Source organism: Phocoena phocoena, chromosome 1 (genome assembly GCF_963924675.1).
Source record: "Phocoena phocoena chromosome 1, mPhoPho1.1, whole genome shotgun sequence".
In the NCBI taxonomy this organism is placed as follows: Eukaryota; Metazoa; Chordata; class Mammalia; order Artiodactyla; family Phocoenidae; genus Phocoena; species Phocoena phocoena.
In genome coordinates this window covers 140956188-140976261 of record NC_089219.1, presented here as the reverse complement: position 1 = coordinate 140976261, position 20074 = coordinate 140956188, and the positions used below count along the sequence as shown (strand labels likewise).

At 36.6% G+C, this 20074-nt stretch overlaps 1 protein-coding gene across 1 annotated transcript in view; it reads right to left on the bottom strand.

The window, feature by feature from the left end:
• Positions 1 to 2462: 2462 nt before the first annotated feature.
• Positions 2463 to 20074, bottom strand: part of SWT1 (SWT1 RNA endoribonuclease homolog) — an 87067-nt gene continuing 69455 nt past the window's right edge. Inside the window, exons 16-18 of the mRNA XM_065871058.1 lie at positions 19782 to 19848; positions 15734 to 15798; positions 2463 to 2592 (exon numbers count right to left, since the gene is read on the bottom strand). Coding sequence (XP_065727130.1) covers positions 2463 to 2592; positions 15734 to 15798; positions 19782 to 19848 — 262 coding nt within the window. The remainder of the gene's footprint in view (positions 2593 to 15733; positions 15799 to 19781; positions 19849 to 20074) is intronic.

The following is a 20074-nucleotide window of genomic DNA, read 5'->3' as shown; positions in this document are numbered from 1 at the left end:
CTGCAGGTCCTAACAGGAGGACCCAGTAGGGTACAACAGACTCTAAGTCTTTAGCCAGCTTTTCTTTGGCTTAGAATGCTGGAAGAGCTGTGGCCTGGCCAAGCCAGAGGACCCTCCCTGGTCCTTTCCAGAAGGAAATGGACTATCTTGTGGAAGTAAGCTGGAAAAGGCTACAGTAAAATGGTTCCAGGAACTTTGCTGTCAAAATCCTCAGGGATGCTTCTCAGGAAGTTATCACCAGCTCCTCACTAAGGCAAGACTTTATGTAGAGAGCCCTTGGCCTCATGTGACTTTTCCCATCAGTCCCTTCTGGTTCATGGCATGCTTATGAAGCTTCTGCCCCAAATATAATAGCTATGTTTACTGAATGGAGATTTTAAAACCTGGAGTTCTAAAGATATGATAATTTCCCATGAAAACAAACTTACCAAGGTGGGGCTTAGGATCCTTATGTCAACTGAGTTACTCCAATCCAGAGAGGAGACCCAGAAAAGAGCAAGCAGGGGATGGGAGGAAAGGGATTCCTCAACTCCCACACTGTACTGTTAGAAAAAAAGTATAAAGTTTAAGATAAGAAAAGAAGGCAACAAAAAGAAGAAAAAAAAACCCCAAAACGCTTACATTTCAAAGAAACAAACACTAAAAAATTTTTAAAGAATGTCTTCTAAAGATAAAAATAAGACTAGAAAGTTAAAACATTTTCACATATCAAAATAAATATTTAGTGCTTCCCTGGTGGCGCAGTGGTTGAGAGTCTGCCTGCCGATGCAGGGGACATGGGTTCATGCCCCGGTCTGGGAGGATCCCACATGCTGCAGAGCTGCTGGGCCCGTGAGCCATGGCCGCTGAGCCTGCGCATCTGGAGCCTGTGCTCCGCAACAGGAGAGGCCACAACAGTGAGAGGCCCGTGTACCGCAAAAAAAAAAAATTTTAAAAAGGTTGAAAATTGACAAATTAACGTACAAAGTGAAAGACACATAGATTAGGATAAAATTAAAATCCACATGCATAGGGTGAAACACGTAGAAGTATTCAGATGATAGGAGTGAAAAGAAATTTCCTAAAAAGTATAACATATTAAAAAGATAAGAGAGAAAAAGGGAGGTAATGAAGCACAGCAAGGAGTTCCCTGGCGGCCCAGGGGTTAGGACTCTGCGCTTTCACTGCAGTGGCCCACGGTTCAATCCCTAGTCAGGGAACTAAGATCCTGCAAGCTGCGACCAAAACAACAACAACAGCAACAAAAACAAAGCAGGGCAAAACTCAATAACAACTAGAAGCAGCTGAGGGATAAAAGTCTGAAGAAATCTTTGGTAGGGGGAGGGGATGGAAAAGGAAAGAGGCAGACAGCAGAGGTGCTCTGGAAGTTTCTCCTTCTACCCAGGCTCATATCCCTGAGGGCACTTTGAGCGCCAGGAGGAGGTGTGGCTTTCTAAGCAAACAAAGCTCATCAGATCCTTCTTCCGGCTAGTGGGCATCCTGCATAGTTCTCTTTCATTGGAGGTTCACTTTTATAATCATACCTGTATGCAGTTCAGAAAAAAAAATTGGAAGTAAAATGAAAAGCAAAATCACTAAAAATAATTCATTGCTTTTTTAAAAAAATAAATTAACATTTATAATAGAGTACCAAATTAGATTTAATCTAATGTATTAACAAAAGCATAATATACTTTAGTAAACAAGGATTTCCATAGATGGTATTTATAACTAAAGAAGAAGTCAGTTAAACACTTGGTTTAGCCAGGGGCAAACATCAGCCACTGCTACCTGATAAATCCATGCTGTTTCACATTTAAGAGGACACTGAGCAGAGGGGTCTCCCTGTTTATCCCATGAGAAATGCACTGAGAAGTGACAAGGCCAGGGAAGAAAAGAGGCTACTGCAGCAAGTTGGAGCCCAAGTCAAAATTCTACTTCCCTTACCTTGGGGGAAGTAGAAGGGATACGTATTATGTATTGTGTCTACATGGAAGACAGTTTGATCATAAAACAGCCCAGGGTAAGATTTCTCTTGTGGAATATGGTGAGCATGGTCATGTCCTAATTCTTTCTTGAGGTTTGGAAACGTCTCTGGTCACATACCCATATTTATTGTTGAGAGAGATGCTAACACTGTGTCCTGGGCCTTCCTCAGATGCCGCAGTGGCTCTTGCCCTAAGATGACCAAAAAGATGGCTCTCCTTTCCTTAGACACACTGGCTCAGTATTAGGAGTAGAGGTAGGGAGGTGAAGTCAACTTCAGACAAGTTGAGTTCACAGTTTATCCCACAATGGACACATTAGAACCTCAATGAGATTGTCAGTAATAGGCAATTATCTTTTTGTACTTATGAGACATTGACATTTGAGACATTTCTTAAGACATTTCTTGCAAGTCTCCCGGGTTTGGCACAAAAGGTTGAAAGCTACTCTTGTTCCTGAAGATAGATGCAGTTCCTTCTAAGTTACAAAATCAGCACTTAGGTTCTATAGTTAAGCATGTCTTCACACCATCCCCTCTTTTTGGCCTCCATATAGACGGAGGCATTGCACTGTTGCATGGTATGTTCCATCTCAACCAGTTGGCGGCATCCGATGGTTAACTTTTCCCTAGGGGATAAAGAAATTTTATATCACTACAAGAGAGCTAGTCAGATAAATGAAAAAAATCTTAATACAACAGGAGAACACTGGGATTTGAAATACATTATTTGATATCTGAGAGCGAAAATGCCAAAGTTATGGATCCTTAGCCCAAACCAAACAACATGGGAGGATAAGCACTTAGCAGCACGGGTTCGCAGACAGTCAACATGGAGATGATTTTGGTGCAATTCCTTCATTCAGGAATAAAGCTTCCCATGGCAGACCTGCTGTCAACAAGAACACTGTGGAGTAGATCACATATTTTTGTTTTATTTTGCTTGGGAGTTAGAGAACAGGTAAACTGGAGGATACTAAGAGGGTGTACCTCCAGACCGGAACAGACACTGGCGAGGGGATAGGAAGTTGACAGAGCTTCAACTCTTAAAGAGAACTGTCAAGATAGGTAACCTAGTCATTAACAAATGAATACTAGATAATTACTCTAAACCAGAGGTGGGGAAGCAGGGAGTAAAGGCCTGATATGTGCCATGACTACTCACAATTTTATCTAAGATGAAGCCTGGCTGGACTCTCAAAAGCTGACAGGAGGCCTACAAGCTGTGAGGTCTTTAAGTTATCGGTTAGAGCACCAATCATTATACATGGTGTCTATAGAGTTCAAATCTCATGGAAACCTATTTAAATCTATTGAGAGATGGTCTACATAAGTTCACGAAGAATACCCAGTACCCAGTACAGCATCTGGTATATAAAGGTGTTCAAGAAATGGCAGTTATGAAAATTACACTGTTATGACTTCTTTGGCTTCTAAGATTGCTCTGAACCATGTCCAGAGTGTCGGGGAGGACTTCCAGCTACCTTTGCACACTGCCCCTCCTCTGCCCCTCCACCCTCACGGATCCCTTGATGCAGGGTACGAAGAAAAAAGAAGTCAATCAGAGCTCAAGGACTAGGATGAGAGCTAGGAGCCGCAGCAAAGTAAATACACTGTATTTTGAGCAGCCTCACTTCCTGAAGACGTGTGGCTTCCCTGGGGCTGGCTGAAACCTGACTTTTGGCTTTGTGTTACTCTAGTCCTGTTTCCTGCATTTGGAGTGCTTAAAATCAGTGTTATGTCATTGCCAGTTCTTTATAACTGCTCAGAAAATGATCTTCCGAAGACCCTAAGAGGTCCAAAATTGGAGAGATGTAAAATGTCTTCTTATAAACTTGAAAATGAAATAAAAAGGGGAGGCCCCTATTCCTGTTCTTGGTTACTTATTCCACATGTGGAAGAAAATTCCTTAGTAACTAGACTTTTAATCTATTTCGATGTCTTTTCTTTTTCTTCTCCTCTTTTTTCCTTCTCTCATAGTTAAGAGGAGAGCCCTATCCCCTCTTTTCATCCTAATGGCATTTGGTTTTATTTGTGGGAGTCAGCATTCTGACAATGGATTATCACCTACAGATTTTGTTTCCTGCATCAAGTTGTCATTGCTGGCTGAGGAAAGTACCAGGTGTTTTTCATCACATGTGTTGGGTCTATACTAGACTATGAAGATAGTAATTCTTGAGTTCCTTTTCCCTGTGGATTATATGTAGAATGGCAGAATATTAGATATGGCAGAATATTAACACTTTTGTCTACCATTCTGTAGCATCCCCGATGAATCATCTCACCTTGGCTTTCACCTCTTGGTGATGAGATATTTACAACTGAGAGAAAGGCCATTACATATTTTGATATCTCTTAATTGCTAGAAAGTTCTTCCTTTACATTGGGCCTTAAAAAATTACCTATCTGACCTGTCTGCCTAAATTAAAACAAAACAAAAAGTTGCTATTCTTATTTCTTCTAATAGTACAAATATTTTATGTCCCTTATAGTGACACTATTTCTCTTTTCCAAACTAAACAATCCCAACTCCTAATCCTTTCTGGAACAAAGCTCGAGACTGGAGGTTGCTTCTAGTTCTGCAATTCTATATTGCTCATGAAACTTCTAGAGAACTGCCGCTGTCTTTCTAAATTGTCCTATTATGAGTATCAAACTTAATTTGACCAAATCTCAGATGGGTCAAAATAACTGGAAATTTGATCAGATCAATTAAAAAATAATTCCAGTGGTTATCTGACTCATTTCCATAGCTAGTTTTGTCAAAGTGGCATGGCAGTAGTGTATTTAAGTGCCCTAACTCCAATATTTGATGCAGTTTTTCCAAAATCCTTTTTAGGTACAAGAAAAACGTCTACAATGGATATGTTTTACAACTCTCTCAATGTTTCTATACATTTGCAATGTGCATCTCAAATAAAGGAAAAATGGAATACAGTGTAGTGCATATAAAAACAGTATATAAACAGTTTCTGATTCAGAAGGTCTGGGCTGGAGCCTTAGAGTTTGCATTCCTTGCAAGTTCCCAGGTGGTGCTGACACTCAGGTCCAGGAACCGCAGCTCTAATGTAATCTAGAAGATACTACCATGGAGCCAATTCCTGGAGTCAGAAAGCAGTAATCCCTGAAAGCAGCTGCTAGAAGGAAAACAAAGCTGCTCCTGATACACAGGCCTCAGGCAGCATATTATGTGGATACGCCAGGTACTTTATGGAGCTGATGTCACAAACTAATGTGCATTTCACATAGAAAAAATGACCTTAGAGACTTGTCTTGCAAACATGTCAGAACATTCTGTCAAACAAAGTGAATTAAATACTGTTCCTAACTTATTTCTCATATACGTAGAAGATATCACACACAAGATATTTGTTTGATAATCTTGTTATAATTTACCATCCTGGATTTTCTGAGCAAACTCCTCATCTGCTCAGGGTAAGCAGTGCTCAGACCCCACTGGCAAGAGCGAAAGCTATAACAAAGAACCTACAAATTGCAGAAGACAGAAAACACTGATTTATACATATAAACACCAAGGTTCTACTGTGTCATGGAATTCAACTTTTGATCAAAGCTACTTTCAATCTGAAACCTTAATTACTTGCTTTATCAGAACCTACAAAATAGTTTTCTGTTCTTGAGCTACTTAATTTCCTCCCTAGTGCAATAAATATGGTGTTGGGCACATCATAGCCTCTTCCTTCACAAGGAACACTTTACAAATCAAAAACAAAGATTAGCAAATTCAGACAATCTAAGTAACTGTCTTTGCCAAGTTAAATCATTCTTCTGTTTTCACCTCTGAGTCACAGGGAAACTCTGCTACCTCGTATCTATTGTGTTTGGCTCTGTGTCTAGTATAGACTACTGAAACGAAAAGAACCTCTGTCTTCTGGCAGCTTACGTGAGCTGTGGAGTACACCAGAGGCTAATATGGGAGGGACCATTCACTGAAAATATGGCAAATAATTTCAAAACAAACAACAGAGTAACAAATCTAAAAGCTAATAACCAAAAGCCCATTGAACAGCAATCCCCATTTTCCAATGCATTCAAGATATTAGATGTATTTGAATTCTCTTAAAACTCACACTTTTAGGATATAAGAGGGAGCTTATTAATTAATATCATAATTCAAATCCCTGGCATAGTAAGTGGAAGGAAAACAAAGAAGAGAAAAATGGGTACTACCACTTTAACTTTGAACATTCAAGCTTGACCCTTGCACCCTCCCCCCTGCAAAAAACAAACAAACAAAAAACCAAAACCTCCAAAGTATTTAAACAGTAAGCTGAAGTCAAAATAATTTTAGACATTTGATTGAAACCATCCTGCAAGGGACTCTGCCCTCCAAGTTATATATGGTGACCTTTCTACACCTTCAAAAGTATCACTAAGGTTGGAAGACATTATATTTTTGATACAAATCTCATGTACACAAACCTTTAAATGTGGAGTAGTTGTAAAGATATATAAATAAGAGTACAACTGATTAACTGAGAGTCTGAATATCAGGGTAAAAAACCATTTTCACCCCCAGCTACAACAGATAATGCATGCCCCACTGGCTTCAGATTTTCTTAGAAAACTTACTTTAATCTAGTGAGTGAGTGAATTTTCATAGTTATGCTGCCTAGTAACATTTGTGTATGATTATCAATCCTAGTGCCTTGATATCACCAAATATATTTATCAATCTAGAGTTTTACCAGTAGAAGCACCTTGATAATTAACTCTGTCACCATGTCTTCTCATACAATTTTATAGCTACACAAATATATCTGCAAATTACAAATGGCAAATAAACTGTGGTTTAGTGATACAGTGGCACATTACATAGCAGTAAAAATACCATCAGTTCTGTTACAGTTCTTGTTTACAACACAAGAATTTGTTGCAGCACCATCAATACATTAAGGAACAATTTGAGCACAACAAAAATTTTGCATTTTCTTAAACAGGATTTCAACAGTGAAAAATGCTAGATGAACAGAGAAAACTGCACCACAGCTGAACCAAACTGCTTAGGAATATACACAATACACACATGCATGTACTTCAAATATGTACCAGCTACCTCAGCTTTCCTCCTGTTATGAGCCACAACTATTCATATCTGGTGCTACACCCTTATATCCAATTTCAGATTCTACCACATCACACTAATCCACAGGCTACAACCTTTCCTATGATCAGGTCCATAGCAAACTTCACTTTCTTTTAAAGGTAAAGTGTTAGATTTATTTTAGGACTTATGTGTTTTTTAACCATTTTTTAACCATTTTAGGACAATATGTCCTAAAATGTGTAAAACTGTGATACTATTTAGATTAGGTTCCTATCTTTTTTTCAATGTCCTTTATTAAGTTTGTTTTTTTTTTTCGGTACATGGGCCTCTCACTGCTGTGACCTCTCCTGTTGTAGAACACAGGCTCTGGACGCGCAGGCCCAGCGGCCATAGCGCGCAGGCCCAGCGGCCATGGCTCACGGGCCCAGCCGCTCCGCGGCATGTGGGATCTTTCCGGACCGGGGCACGAACCCGTGTCCCTTGCATCAGCAGGCGGACTCTCAACCACTGTGCCACCAGGGAAGTCCACTTATTAAGTTTGTGAGTGACGTACCCCAACTCCACCTTTTCTATGAGACCTGTGGCTTTTATTGCATGAATTTTCATAGTTCAGTATGCAGTATGCAATCTGCATAACAGTGATACTTAGGAACACATACGTCATGTTATAATAGAACTGAGTGTAAACTGACTATTGCTCCATGCCTCAATGTGGATGAATCTCAATGTTGAAATAAGGAACAATACGAAGAGGGAAGACAGCAGAAGCAAGAAGAACAATTCTGCAGCCTGTGGAAGGAAAACCACATTCGCAGAAAGACAGACAAAATGAAAAGGCAGAGAACTTTGTACCAGATGAAGTAACAAGCTAAAACCCCAGAAAAACAACTAAATGAAGTGGAGATAGCAACCCTCCAGAAAAAGAATTCAGAATAATAATAGTGAAGATGATCCAGGACCTTGGAAAAAGAATGGAGGCAAAGATTGAGAAGATGCAAGAAATGTTTAACAAAGACCTAGAAGAATTAAAGAACAAACAAACAGAGATGAACAATACAATAACGGAAATGAAAACTACACTAGAAGGAATCAATAGCAGAATAACTGAGGCAAAAGAACGGATAAGTGACCTGGAAGACAGAACGGTGGAATTCACTGCTGCAGAACGGAATAAATAAAAAACAATGAAAAGAAATGAAGACAGCCTAAGAGACCTTTGGGACAACATTAAGTGCAACAACATTCGCATTTATAGGAGTCCCAGAAGGAGAAGAAAGAGAGAAAGGACCTGAGAAAATATGTGAAGAGATTACAGTCGAAAACGTCCCTAACATGGTTAGGAAATAGCCACCCAAGTCCAGGAAGCGCAGAGAGTCCCAGGCAGGATAAACCCAAGCAGAAACAGGCCGAGACACATAGTAATCAAATTGACAAACATTAAAGACAAAGAAAAATTACTGAAAGCAACAAGGGAAAACGACAAATAACATACAAGGGAACTCCCATAAGGTTAACAGCTGATTTCTCAACAGAAACTCTACAAGCCAGAAGGGAGCGGCACGATATATTTAAAGTGATGAAAGGGAAGAACCTACAACCAAGATTACTCTACCCAGCAAGGATCTCATTCAGATCCGACAGAGAAATCAAAAGCTTTACAGACAAGCAAAAGTTAAGAGAATTCAGCACCACTGAATCAGCTCTACAACAAATGCTAAAGGAAATTTCTAAGGGGGAGACACAAAAGAAGAAAAGGACCAACAAACACAAACCCATAACAATTAAGAAATGGTAACAGGAACTTACACATCGATAATTACCTTAAATGTGAATGGATTAAATGCTCCAACCAAAAGACACAGGCTCGCTGAATGGATACAAAAACAAGACCCATACATATGCTGTCTACAAGTGACCCACATCAGACCTAGGACACATACAGACTGAAAGTGAGGGGATGGAAAAAGATATTACATGCAAGTGGAAATCAAAAGAAAGCTGGAGTAGCAATACTCATATCAGATAAAATAGACTTAAAAATAAAGAATGTTACAAGAGACAAGGAAGGACACTACATAATGATCAAGAGATCAATCCAAGAAGAAGATATAACAGTTATAAATATATATGCACCCAACATAGAAGCAACTCAATACATAAGGCAACTGCTAACAGCTATAAAAGAGGAAATTGACAGTAACACAACAATAGCAGGGGATGTTAACACCTCCCTTACTCCAATGGACAGATCATCCAGACAGAAAATTAATAAAGAAACACAAGCTTTAAATGACATAATAGACCAGACAGATTTAATTGATATTTATAGGACATTCCATCCAAACACAGCAGATTACACCTTCTTCTCAAGTGCACATGGAACATCCTCCAGGATAGATCACATCTTGGGTCAAAAAACAAGCCTTGGTAAATTTAAGAAAACAGAAATCATATCAAGCATCTTTTCCGACCACAACGCTATAAGATTAGAAATCAATTACGGGGAAAAAACCGTAAAAAACACAAACACATAGAGGTTAAACAATATGTTACTAAATAACCAAGAGATCAAAGAAGAAATCGAGGAGGAAACAAAAAAATACCTAGAGAAAAAAGACAACGAAAACACGACGATCCAAAACCTATGGGATGCAGAAAAAGCAGTTCTAAGAGAGAAGATTGTAGCAATACAAGCCTACCTCAAGAAACAAGAGAAATCTCAAAAAAACAATCTAACCTTACACCCAAAGGAACTAGAGAAAGAAGAACAAAACCCAAAGTTAGTTGAAGGAAAGAAATCATAAAGATCAGAGCAGAAATAAATGAAATAGAAACAAAGAAAACAATAGCAAAGATCAAGAAAACTAAAAGCTGGTTCTTTGAGAAGGTAAACAAAATTGATAAACCTTTAGCCAGACTCAACAAGAAAAAGAGAGGACTCAAATCAATAAAATTAGAAATGAAAAAGGAGAAGTTACAACAGACACCGCAGAAATACAAAGTATCATAAGAGACTACTACAAGCAATTCTATGCCAAGAAAATGGACAATCTGGAAGAAATGGACAAATTCTTAGAAAGGTAAAACCTTCCAAGACTGAAACAGGAAGAAACAGAAAATATGAACAGACCAATCTCAAGTAATGAAATTGAAACTGTGATTAAAAATCTTTCAACGAACAAAAGTCTAGGACCAGATGGCTTCTATGAGGGCACCATCACTCTGATACCAAAACCAGATAAGGATACTACTAAAAAAGAGAATTACAGACCAATATCACTGATGAATATAGATGCAAAAATCCTCAACAAAATACTAGCAAACAGAATCCAACAACACACTGAAAGGATCATACACCATGAACAAGGGATGCAAGGATTCTTCAATATACGCAAATCAATCAATGTGATACACCACATTAACAAACTGAAGAAGAAAAACCATATGATCATCTCAATATATGCAGAAGAAGCTTCTGACAAAATTCAACACCCACTTATGATAAAAACTCTCCAGAAAGCAGGCATAGAGGGAACCTACCTCAACATAATAAAGGCCATATACAACAAACCCACAGCAAACATCATTCTCAATGGTGAAAAACTGAAAGCATTTCCTCTAATATCAGGAACAAGAAAAGGATATCCATTCTAGCCACTATTATTCAACACAGTTTTGGAAGTCCTAGCCACTGCAATCAAAGAAATAAAAGAAATAAAAGGAATACAATGGAAAAGAAGAAGTAAAGCTGGCACTGTTTGTAGATGATGTGATACTATACATAGAGGACCCTAAAGATGCCACCAGAAAACTACTAGAGCTAATCAATGAATATGGTAAAGTTGCAGAATACTAAATTAATGCACAGAAATCGCTCACATTCCTATACACTAACAACAAAAGATCAGAAAGAGAAATTAAGGAAACAATCCCATTCACTACTGCAACAAAAATAATTAAATACCTAGGAATAAACCTACCTAAGGAGGTAAAAGACCAGTACTCAGAAAACTATAAGACACTGATGAAAGAAATCAAGATGACATAAACAGATGGAGAGATATACCATGTTCTTGGATTGGAAGAATCAATATTGTGAAAATGACTATTCTACCCAAAGCAATCTACAGATTCAATGCAATCCCTATCAAATTACCAATGGCATTTTTTTACAGAACTGTAACAAAAAATCTTAAAATTTGTATGGAGACACAAAAGACCCCGAATAGACAAAGCAGTCTTGTGGGAAGAAAACAGAGGTGGAGGAATCAAGACTCCCTGACTTCAGACTATACTACAAAGCTACATTAATCAAGACAATATGGTATTGGCACAAAAATAGAAATATAGATCAATGGAACAGGAGAGAAAGCCTAGAGAGGAACCCATGCACCTATGGTCAACTAATCTATGACAAAGGAGGCAAGGATATACCATGGAGAAAAGACAGTCGCTTCAATAAGTGGTGCTGGGAAAACTGGACAGCTACATGCATGTAAAAGAATGAAATTAGAACACTCCCTAACACCATACACAAAAATAAACTCAAAATGGATTAAAGACCTAAATGTAAGGCCGGACACTATAAAACACTTAGAGGAAAATATAGGAAGAACACTCTTTGACATAAATCACAGCAAGATCTCTTTTGATCCACCTCGTAGAGTAATGGAAGTATAAACAAATGGGACCTAATGAAACTTAAAAGCTTTTGCAAAGCAAAGGAAACTACAAACAAGACAAAAAGACAACCCTCAGAATGGGAGAAAATATTTGCAAATGAATCAACAGACAAAGGATTAATCTCCAAAATTATAAACAGCTCATGCAGCTCAATATTAAAAAAACAAACAACCCAATCCAAAAATGGGCAGAAGACCTAAATAGACATTTCTCCAAAGAAGACATACAGATGGCCAAGAAGCACATGAAAAGCTGCTCAACATGACTAATTATTAGAGAAATGCAAATCAAAACTACAATGAGGTATCACCTCACACCAGTTAGAATGGGCATCATCAGAAAATATACAAACAACAAATGCCGGAGAGTGTGTGGAGAAAAGGGAACCCTCTTGCACTGTTGGTGGGAATGTAAATTGATACAGCCACTATGGAGAACAGTATGGAGGTTCCTTAAAAAACCAAAAATAGAATTACCATAGGACCCAGCAATCCCACTCCTGGGCATATACCCAGAGAAAACCATAATTCAAAAATACACATGCACCCCAATGTTCATTGCAGCACTATTTACAATAGACAGGTCATGAAAGCAACCTAAATGCCTATCGACAGATGAATGGATAAAGAAGATGTGGTACATATATACAACGGAATATTACTCAGCCATAAGAAGGAACAAAATTGGGTCATTTGTAGAGATGTGGATGGATCTAGAGACTGTCATACAGAGTGAAGTCAGTCAGAAAGAGAAAAACAAATATTGTATATTAACGCATATATGTGGAACCTAGAAAAATGGTACAGATGAACCAGTCTGCGGGGCAGAAATGGAGACACAGATGTAGAGAACAAACGTATGGACACGAAGGGGGGAAGTGGCGGGGGTGGTGGTGGTGGTAGGAGGAATTGGGAGATTGGGATTGACATATATACTCTAATATGTATAAAATAGATAACTAATAAGAACCTGTTGTATAAAAAAATAAATAAAACAAAATTCAAAAGAAATAAAAACAAAATAAGCCTGGATTCCCCATTCATATCATCTGAGAGGTTCCCTTTAAAGATGGAGGCTGATGGAAAATTTGAAAATGCCTATCACTTGTAGAATGTATGACCACCATTATTGTATGTAATTTTTGTTTGTTTTTTGGCTGTCTTTCCTCCCCATCTACCAGCCCCCTTCCCCTCCTTTAACATGAGCTAAAGGGCAGAATGGTGTGATGGGAAAAAGAAAAGAAAAATTTTGGTAAAGCTAGTATTTTGATAAGAACCCTAAATACTTCTTTATACATTACTAGTTTCGAAAATAAACTACGAGAATCTTTGGGGAGAAGAATTTGTCAACAGATTATCAAGATCTTTTAAGATGTTCATAGTCTAAAGAAATAGAAACATGGTCAAAGATTTCTGCAGATACTGAACACAGTATTACATAAAGTGGTTTAAAAATGGAAATATGGTCAATGTCCAACATTTAAGGAAATACTTAACTGAATCATGGTACATTTAGACAATGTAAGTATATATAGACATTAAAAATGATGCTTGTTGAGATTCTGGTTACAGAGGTGTGGGTTATTGAGGTTTGTTAAGTTGGAAAATAAATAGCATACACAACCATATATATACAGTATAATCTGTGTAAAAGTATATTAAAAAATGAAATTTATCTGCAATTTCTGCATTTTTATAAGCATGTATTATATTGATTACATAATAAATAAAAATTTTAAGTAAAAACAAACAAACAAAACAATATGGATCAATGGAACAGAACAGAGAGCCCAGAAATAAATCCACACACCAATGGACAATTAATCTTCTACAAAGGAGGCAAGAATATACAGTGGGGTAAAGACAGTCTCTTCAGCAAGTGGGGTTGGGAAAGTTGGACAGCCGTATGTAAACCAATGAAGCTAGAACACACCCTCATACCATACACAAAAATAAACTCAACATGGCTTAAAGACTTAAATATAAGACAAGACACCATAAAACTCCTAGAAGAAAACATAGGCAAAACATTCTCTGACATAAATCGTAGCAATGTTTTCTTTGGTCAGTCTCTCAAGGCAACAGAAATAAAAGCAAATATAAACAAATGGGACCTAATCAAACTTATAAGCTTTTGCACAGCAAAGGAAACCATAAACAAAATGAAAAGACAACCTACAGAATGGGAGAAAATATTGGCAAATGATGCGACTGGCAACAGCTTACTTTCCAAAGTATACAAACAGCTCATACAACTCAACAACAAAAACAAACAACCCAATCGAAAAATGAGAAGACCTAAATAGACATTTCTCCAAAGAAGACATACAGACGGCCAGTAGGCACATGAAAAGATGCTCATCATCCCCAATTATTAGAGAAATGCAAATCAAAATTACAATGAGGTACCATCTCACACCAGTCAGAATGGAAATGGGTGTGAGAAAAAGGGAACCCTTTTACACTGTTGGTGGGAATGTAAATTGGTGCAGCCACCGTGGAAAACAGTATGGAGGTTCTTCAAAAAACTAAAAATAGAGTTGCCATATGATCCAGCAATCCCACTCCTGGGCATACACCCAGACAAAGCTATAATTTGAAAAGATACATGCAGCCCCGTGTTCACAGCAGTACTATTTACAATAGCCAAGACATGGATACAACCTAAATGTCCACTGACAGATGAATGGAGAAAGATGTGGTATACACACACACACACAGACATACACACACACACACACACGATGGAATATTACTCAGCCATAAAAAAGAATGAAATAATGCCATTTGCAGCAACAGGGATGGACCTTTTAAGTGAAGTAAGTCAGAAAGACAAATACTGTATGATATCACTTACACGTGGAATCTAAAATATGACACAAATGAACATATCTTTGAAACAAAAACAGACTCACAGATACAGAGAACAGACTTGTGTTTGCCAAGGGGGAGGTGGGGTTGGGGAGAGAAGGATTGGGAGTTGGGGGTTAGCAGATGCAAACTATTACATTTAGAATGGATAAACAACAAGGTCCTACCATATAACACAGAGAACTATATTTGATATCCTGTGATAAACCATAATGGAAAAGAATATGAAAAAGAATATAAATATATATGTATAACTGAGTCACTTTGCTGTACAGCAGAAATTAACACAACACTGTAAATCAACTGTACTTCAATAAAATTATTTTAAAAAACCAATATGGGTTGGGGGTTGGGGGCAGGGGGTATGGGACTGGAGGGCAACCCTGGAAGGGTTAAATGGGTATTTAATCCTCATGAATTTGTCTGCCTTGGCCCAGGATGGCAGGCATATGAGTATTCTTTATACGAGCTGTTCTTCAAAACATAGACTGGGGAATGTAGACTCTTTCAAAGGGTCTGTGAGGTCAAAGGTATTTCCGTAAGACTAAGACGTGATTTGCCTTTTGAATTCTCGTCCTTATGAGAGTGTACAACAGTTTTCCATAGATATGTAACATGGGATTACTGAGACTAAATGCAAAAGAAGCAATGAGAATCTACCTGTCTTCTATTAAGTCAGACATTAAGAGATTTGCAGAAATCTCTTACAAGGCCATGCTTGTAAGTAATATTTTGTGTTTGGAAAAAATTATTTTCATAATTATGTTACTTATCATAACATGTAATTAGCTGTTATTTTTAATTGAATATTTTTAAATTTCTCAGTTCTAATTTCTAATACAGTAAATACAGATAGATAAGACCCACATAAACAAAAGCTCTTAGGGGTGTCCAGTATTTTTAAAAAATATAAAAGAACCTTGATGCCCCAAAGCTTGAGAACCACTTTCAAACTTAAACTTGCTATGTGCATACATACATACACATACAACTCTTATGTATGTATGAGATATTTCATATTTAGAAAGGTTAAAAAAATGTCATAGTTTAGTGAAGACGTAAAAAGAACCCTTCAGCACCACCACCAAGTGGTGCTATACATAGTAAAAGAGTGTTACACTGATATATCTACACACAGATATGACTTACCGATACTCAGCCTGTGAAACACAATCATAAAGTTCCTGGGCAGTAAATTTGACATTTTTATTTACCTGAAAAGAACAAAGATATAGCTATTTAAAATGCATATTAAGTCAAATGAGTGGTGAGAGCACAAATAGAATGGCCCATATTCTGAGGAAGCAGAATGTCAAGTTTCTAGTTTTTGCATAAAAAGGACTAAATAATAACAATTAGAAGATCAGTGACCATAATACTAACACTGAACTATGTGTAAAAATATTAGTCCTATTGTTACAACTTAATCTGTTCACAGAACCAGAAGAAGTGAGATGGTCCTGGGGTTAGTGGGAATCTCAAAAAGCAGATGATCATTTTATACATCAAACGGACAGAAAAAAATGTGTAGTACATGAAACACTAAATTCTACCACTACTGGCTCTTATCAACAGATTCATGCATCAATTAGCCTAGCCCTAATGTATTTATTCAATATTTATTTTCTGGGAAAAGTAAATAAATTGTTAAAAAAAATTTTTAACAGCTGTACTTAAAAGACTAGAGTAGATCTGGGGTTCCATATGTAGACTACTGTAAGCACAATCAGCCAACTCTTATTTCATGAATAGAAATAATTCAAGCTGAAAGAAAAATATTCAACTCTAACAACATTTGAATACTATGATTGACACTTCTGAAAGTTATTACTGAATAACTTTCATTTAAACACTAAGGTTATAAACTGTGTGGAAAGATCTACCTGTTTAGGAAAAAGCCTGATTTATAGACATTTTCTGAAGAAATGTGTTTTTCAGACTACTGAGGTCTAAGTATTTAAACTAATATGTTTAAGTTTATAAATATTATAATTCAGAGACAATTTACAACACTATAAAAATATAAAAGTCCTTCATCATACAAGAACTTGTTGTGGCACACGTGGAGAACACACTGAAGGAATCCTGTGTTTCTTGCGACTTACCACTGATTTAGACAGTATTGTACTTAAGTTGCAAGGAACAATCTGGAAATTTGTAGAAGGAAATTCTTTTTATCAGATTACCCAAGATATAACCCAGTCTCTAAGTTTTTAGAAATTCTGTATTAGTGAAGGGAAACTAAATGAGACCTGGCTATCTTCTATTCAATTTACTTTTAAAAATACTCAAGCTATTATTAGCCGTATGCAGTTTTTTTTTTTTTTTTCTTTTTGTGCTGTATGCAGGCCTCTCACTGTTGTGGCCTCTCCCATTGCGGAGCACAGGTTCTGGACGCACAGGCTCAGCGGCCATGGCTCACGGGCCTAGCCACTCCGCGGCATGTGGGATCTTCCCAGACTGGGGCACAAACCCGTGTCCCCTGCATCGGTAGGCGGACTCTCAACCACTGCGCCACCAAGGAAGCCCCGTATGCAGTTTTTTGATGAGGAAAAATGCTCCTACCCAGATTTAATTAACACTACTTTAAAGATTTATATCATGAAAGTTTTCTATGGATTTTAGGGTTTTGCTTATTTGCAAAAGTTCTACGAGCTTCCTCAGTATTTTCGTAAGGTCACCGTATTTGTATAGAAAATGTTCCATTCACTGAAGGTTAAAAACTCATAGTTTTTAAATATAACAGTTGAAATGTATATAATCCTAAATTTTCACTTAAAATTAGGATTATATATTTATATACAATTAATGTTATTTAATTATACATAATATTTACTATTATATTTAATGATTTATGAAATTGGTATATAATTGATCATGATTAAGTACTTTATAATTTTTATTAAAATAATCTTCCAAAAATGTTCTAAAATATACATTTAGAGTTAACTTATCAACCAGTCCAATTCCTATTTCTTTACATGTTCTGCCCTGGTCTCAAGGGCCTTTGATATTTTCACTATTGCCCCAACATGCTAGGACCTATAATGTATCCAAACTTAGGCCAGCAAGTTTCAACAATCAACACTGCAGATCTTTGATCAGAAGATGAATGGAATAATCTATTCTCTATCAACTGCTAAGAAAAATCAGCTGAAGAACTGATTTTGAACCTGATATAATATGAATACAAAATAGTTTTTGAAGCCATTAGTAGATTTTTAGCAAAAAGTATTTAGATTTATCTTTACTTTAAAAAACAATCATCTATGTACATTTAGACACTTATCCCAGAACGTGGCTGGAGTGTAAGTGTGATGTGGCACCAGGTTACAGCAGATGACTTATAAAGTAGGCAGTTAATCTACTACTAATAAAGGAAAACTGAAACACAAATTCATGACATACATCACAGGTTCTAGCCTGAAATATACCATTTCATTCTATTCATTAATTCTGATACACGACATTTTAAATTACTCATATTGGGACATTTTAAATTATGCTATTAAATATCATTTAATAATTCCCAGAAAACAAAGAGCTAAAAGATGCCTCCCCATCAGTAAACGTTAGAGTTGTGATTGTAAATGGATTATGGAATTGGTGTCGTTAATTCTTAGCTGTACTATTTACAGTGAATGCCAAATATCAGAAATGACTATATTATTTTTAATTCTTAAAAAATCAAGATTAGAAGGCAAAGGTTAAGTATAAAAATAGCCAAACATCTTAAAAAATTTAAATGGTTGTATCACTGTTTATGATGTGAGACAAATATATCCAATGTAGTAACCGGTACTGGGGAGGAAGTTCTGCTAAGAGAAATACTTTCAAAATCTGGGACTCAGATCCACATATTCTTATAGATAGCAAGTTGGGTATTTTCTCCTAATGCTCTCAGCAACAGAAAGCACTAAATCCAAAGAAGACCTATATATCAGATTTTTCAAGGATATGTGATTTTAAAATTGTCCCCATTGTTTCCACAAATATATTTTTATTGAATTTGAAATTCAGAAAGTATAATGAAATAATTATTTCACTGAATCATCTCAAAAGAGATGATTTAAAAAGTACATGTAACTTTTAAAAAGTACATGTAAACAACCACTCTTTCCTTAAATAAAATAAGTAACACTTATTGAACACTTACTCTGTGCTTGGTACTGTTTGGAGCACTTTATATATATTAAGTTATTTAGTCTTTAAAGAATAGCTGTAATTTATCTACTTATGTTACTCCCATTTTATAGATGAGGCAACTGAGGCAAAGAGAATTAAATAACTCGTCTAAGATCATACAGTTAATAGGCGGCAGAACCAACATTTGAACATGAGTAGTTTGACTTCAGAGTCTGTGTTCTTAGTCACTAGGTTCTTAATGTAAGATGTGGCATAAAAAAGTTAAATAAAGAGCTAACCAGGAATAAAAGTGAAGAAATATATTTAAAGAAGTTTGACTCCATAAGAAAAGTGACACCTGAAAATATGTCATATTCCTTTATTTAGAGTATTTTAAAAATTAAATACACACACACTTAAAAAGAAAGAATGTATGGGCACATGGGTAAAGAACTTTAGGCAAACAAAAACTGAAGATCAACAGAATACTTTCCTTGGATCAACAAGGATAAGAAAAGCATGCAGATTAATTTACAAAATACACTGGAGCCTCACCAGAACTTTAATTCCAGGGTCTATACTGCTGCTATGGAGGAAATTAAATTATAGCTTTCTTTTTCAGTAATCAGTAGTTCTCAACCGGAGGTGGTTCTTCCTCCCTAGGGGCCATCTGGGTATGTGAGTGGGGTGCGGTGGGAAGATATTTTTGCTCGTCACACTGACTGGGGGAGCTACTGGCATTTAGTATCTGAGGAGCAGAGATGTTAAAGCATCCTGCAACATTCCACACAATGAAGAAATGACCTGTCCAAAATGCCAACAGTACCCCTGATGAGAAACAATTCTGTGTTGGATAAAGTGTACTATTATAGGTCTCTACTGTATGTTTTTACTTAGAGAATGAAAAAAAGAAAAAAACTGACTGGCACTGGCAAACTTCTGTGGCATTCAAGAATTTAAAGCAAATATCAATTAAATAGCATTTGATTACATTTTAGAACACCTATGTTTGTTTATATTAAAGCTTGATTATAATGGAAATATGATAAACATTTAAAACTATTTCTCCTACCTCATACTTGATTAGGAAGTTATAGAGGGTCTCAACATCTTGATAATTACTATTGGGTGCCAAAATCCTAAAAAATAAAATAAAAACAAAGGAGGAAGAATGAATGATTTAAGAAAAGACAATACCTTGAACTTTTCTCCCAGCACATATTCATACTGTGAGAGATACCTTATTGTATAACAAGCTTATTAAAATGCTTACAATCTTTTGGGGGCTTTATTTATCAATTACAGTTATAAAACCATGAGCTTACTTCAACAAATATCGATTATCAATTGATATCAAATTATTAA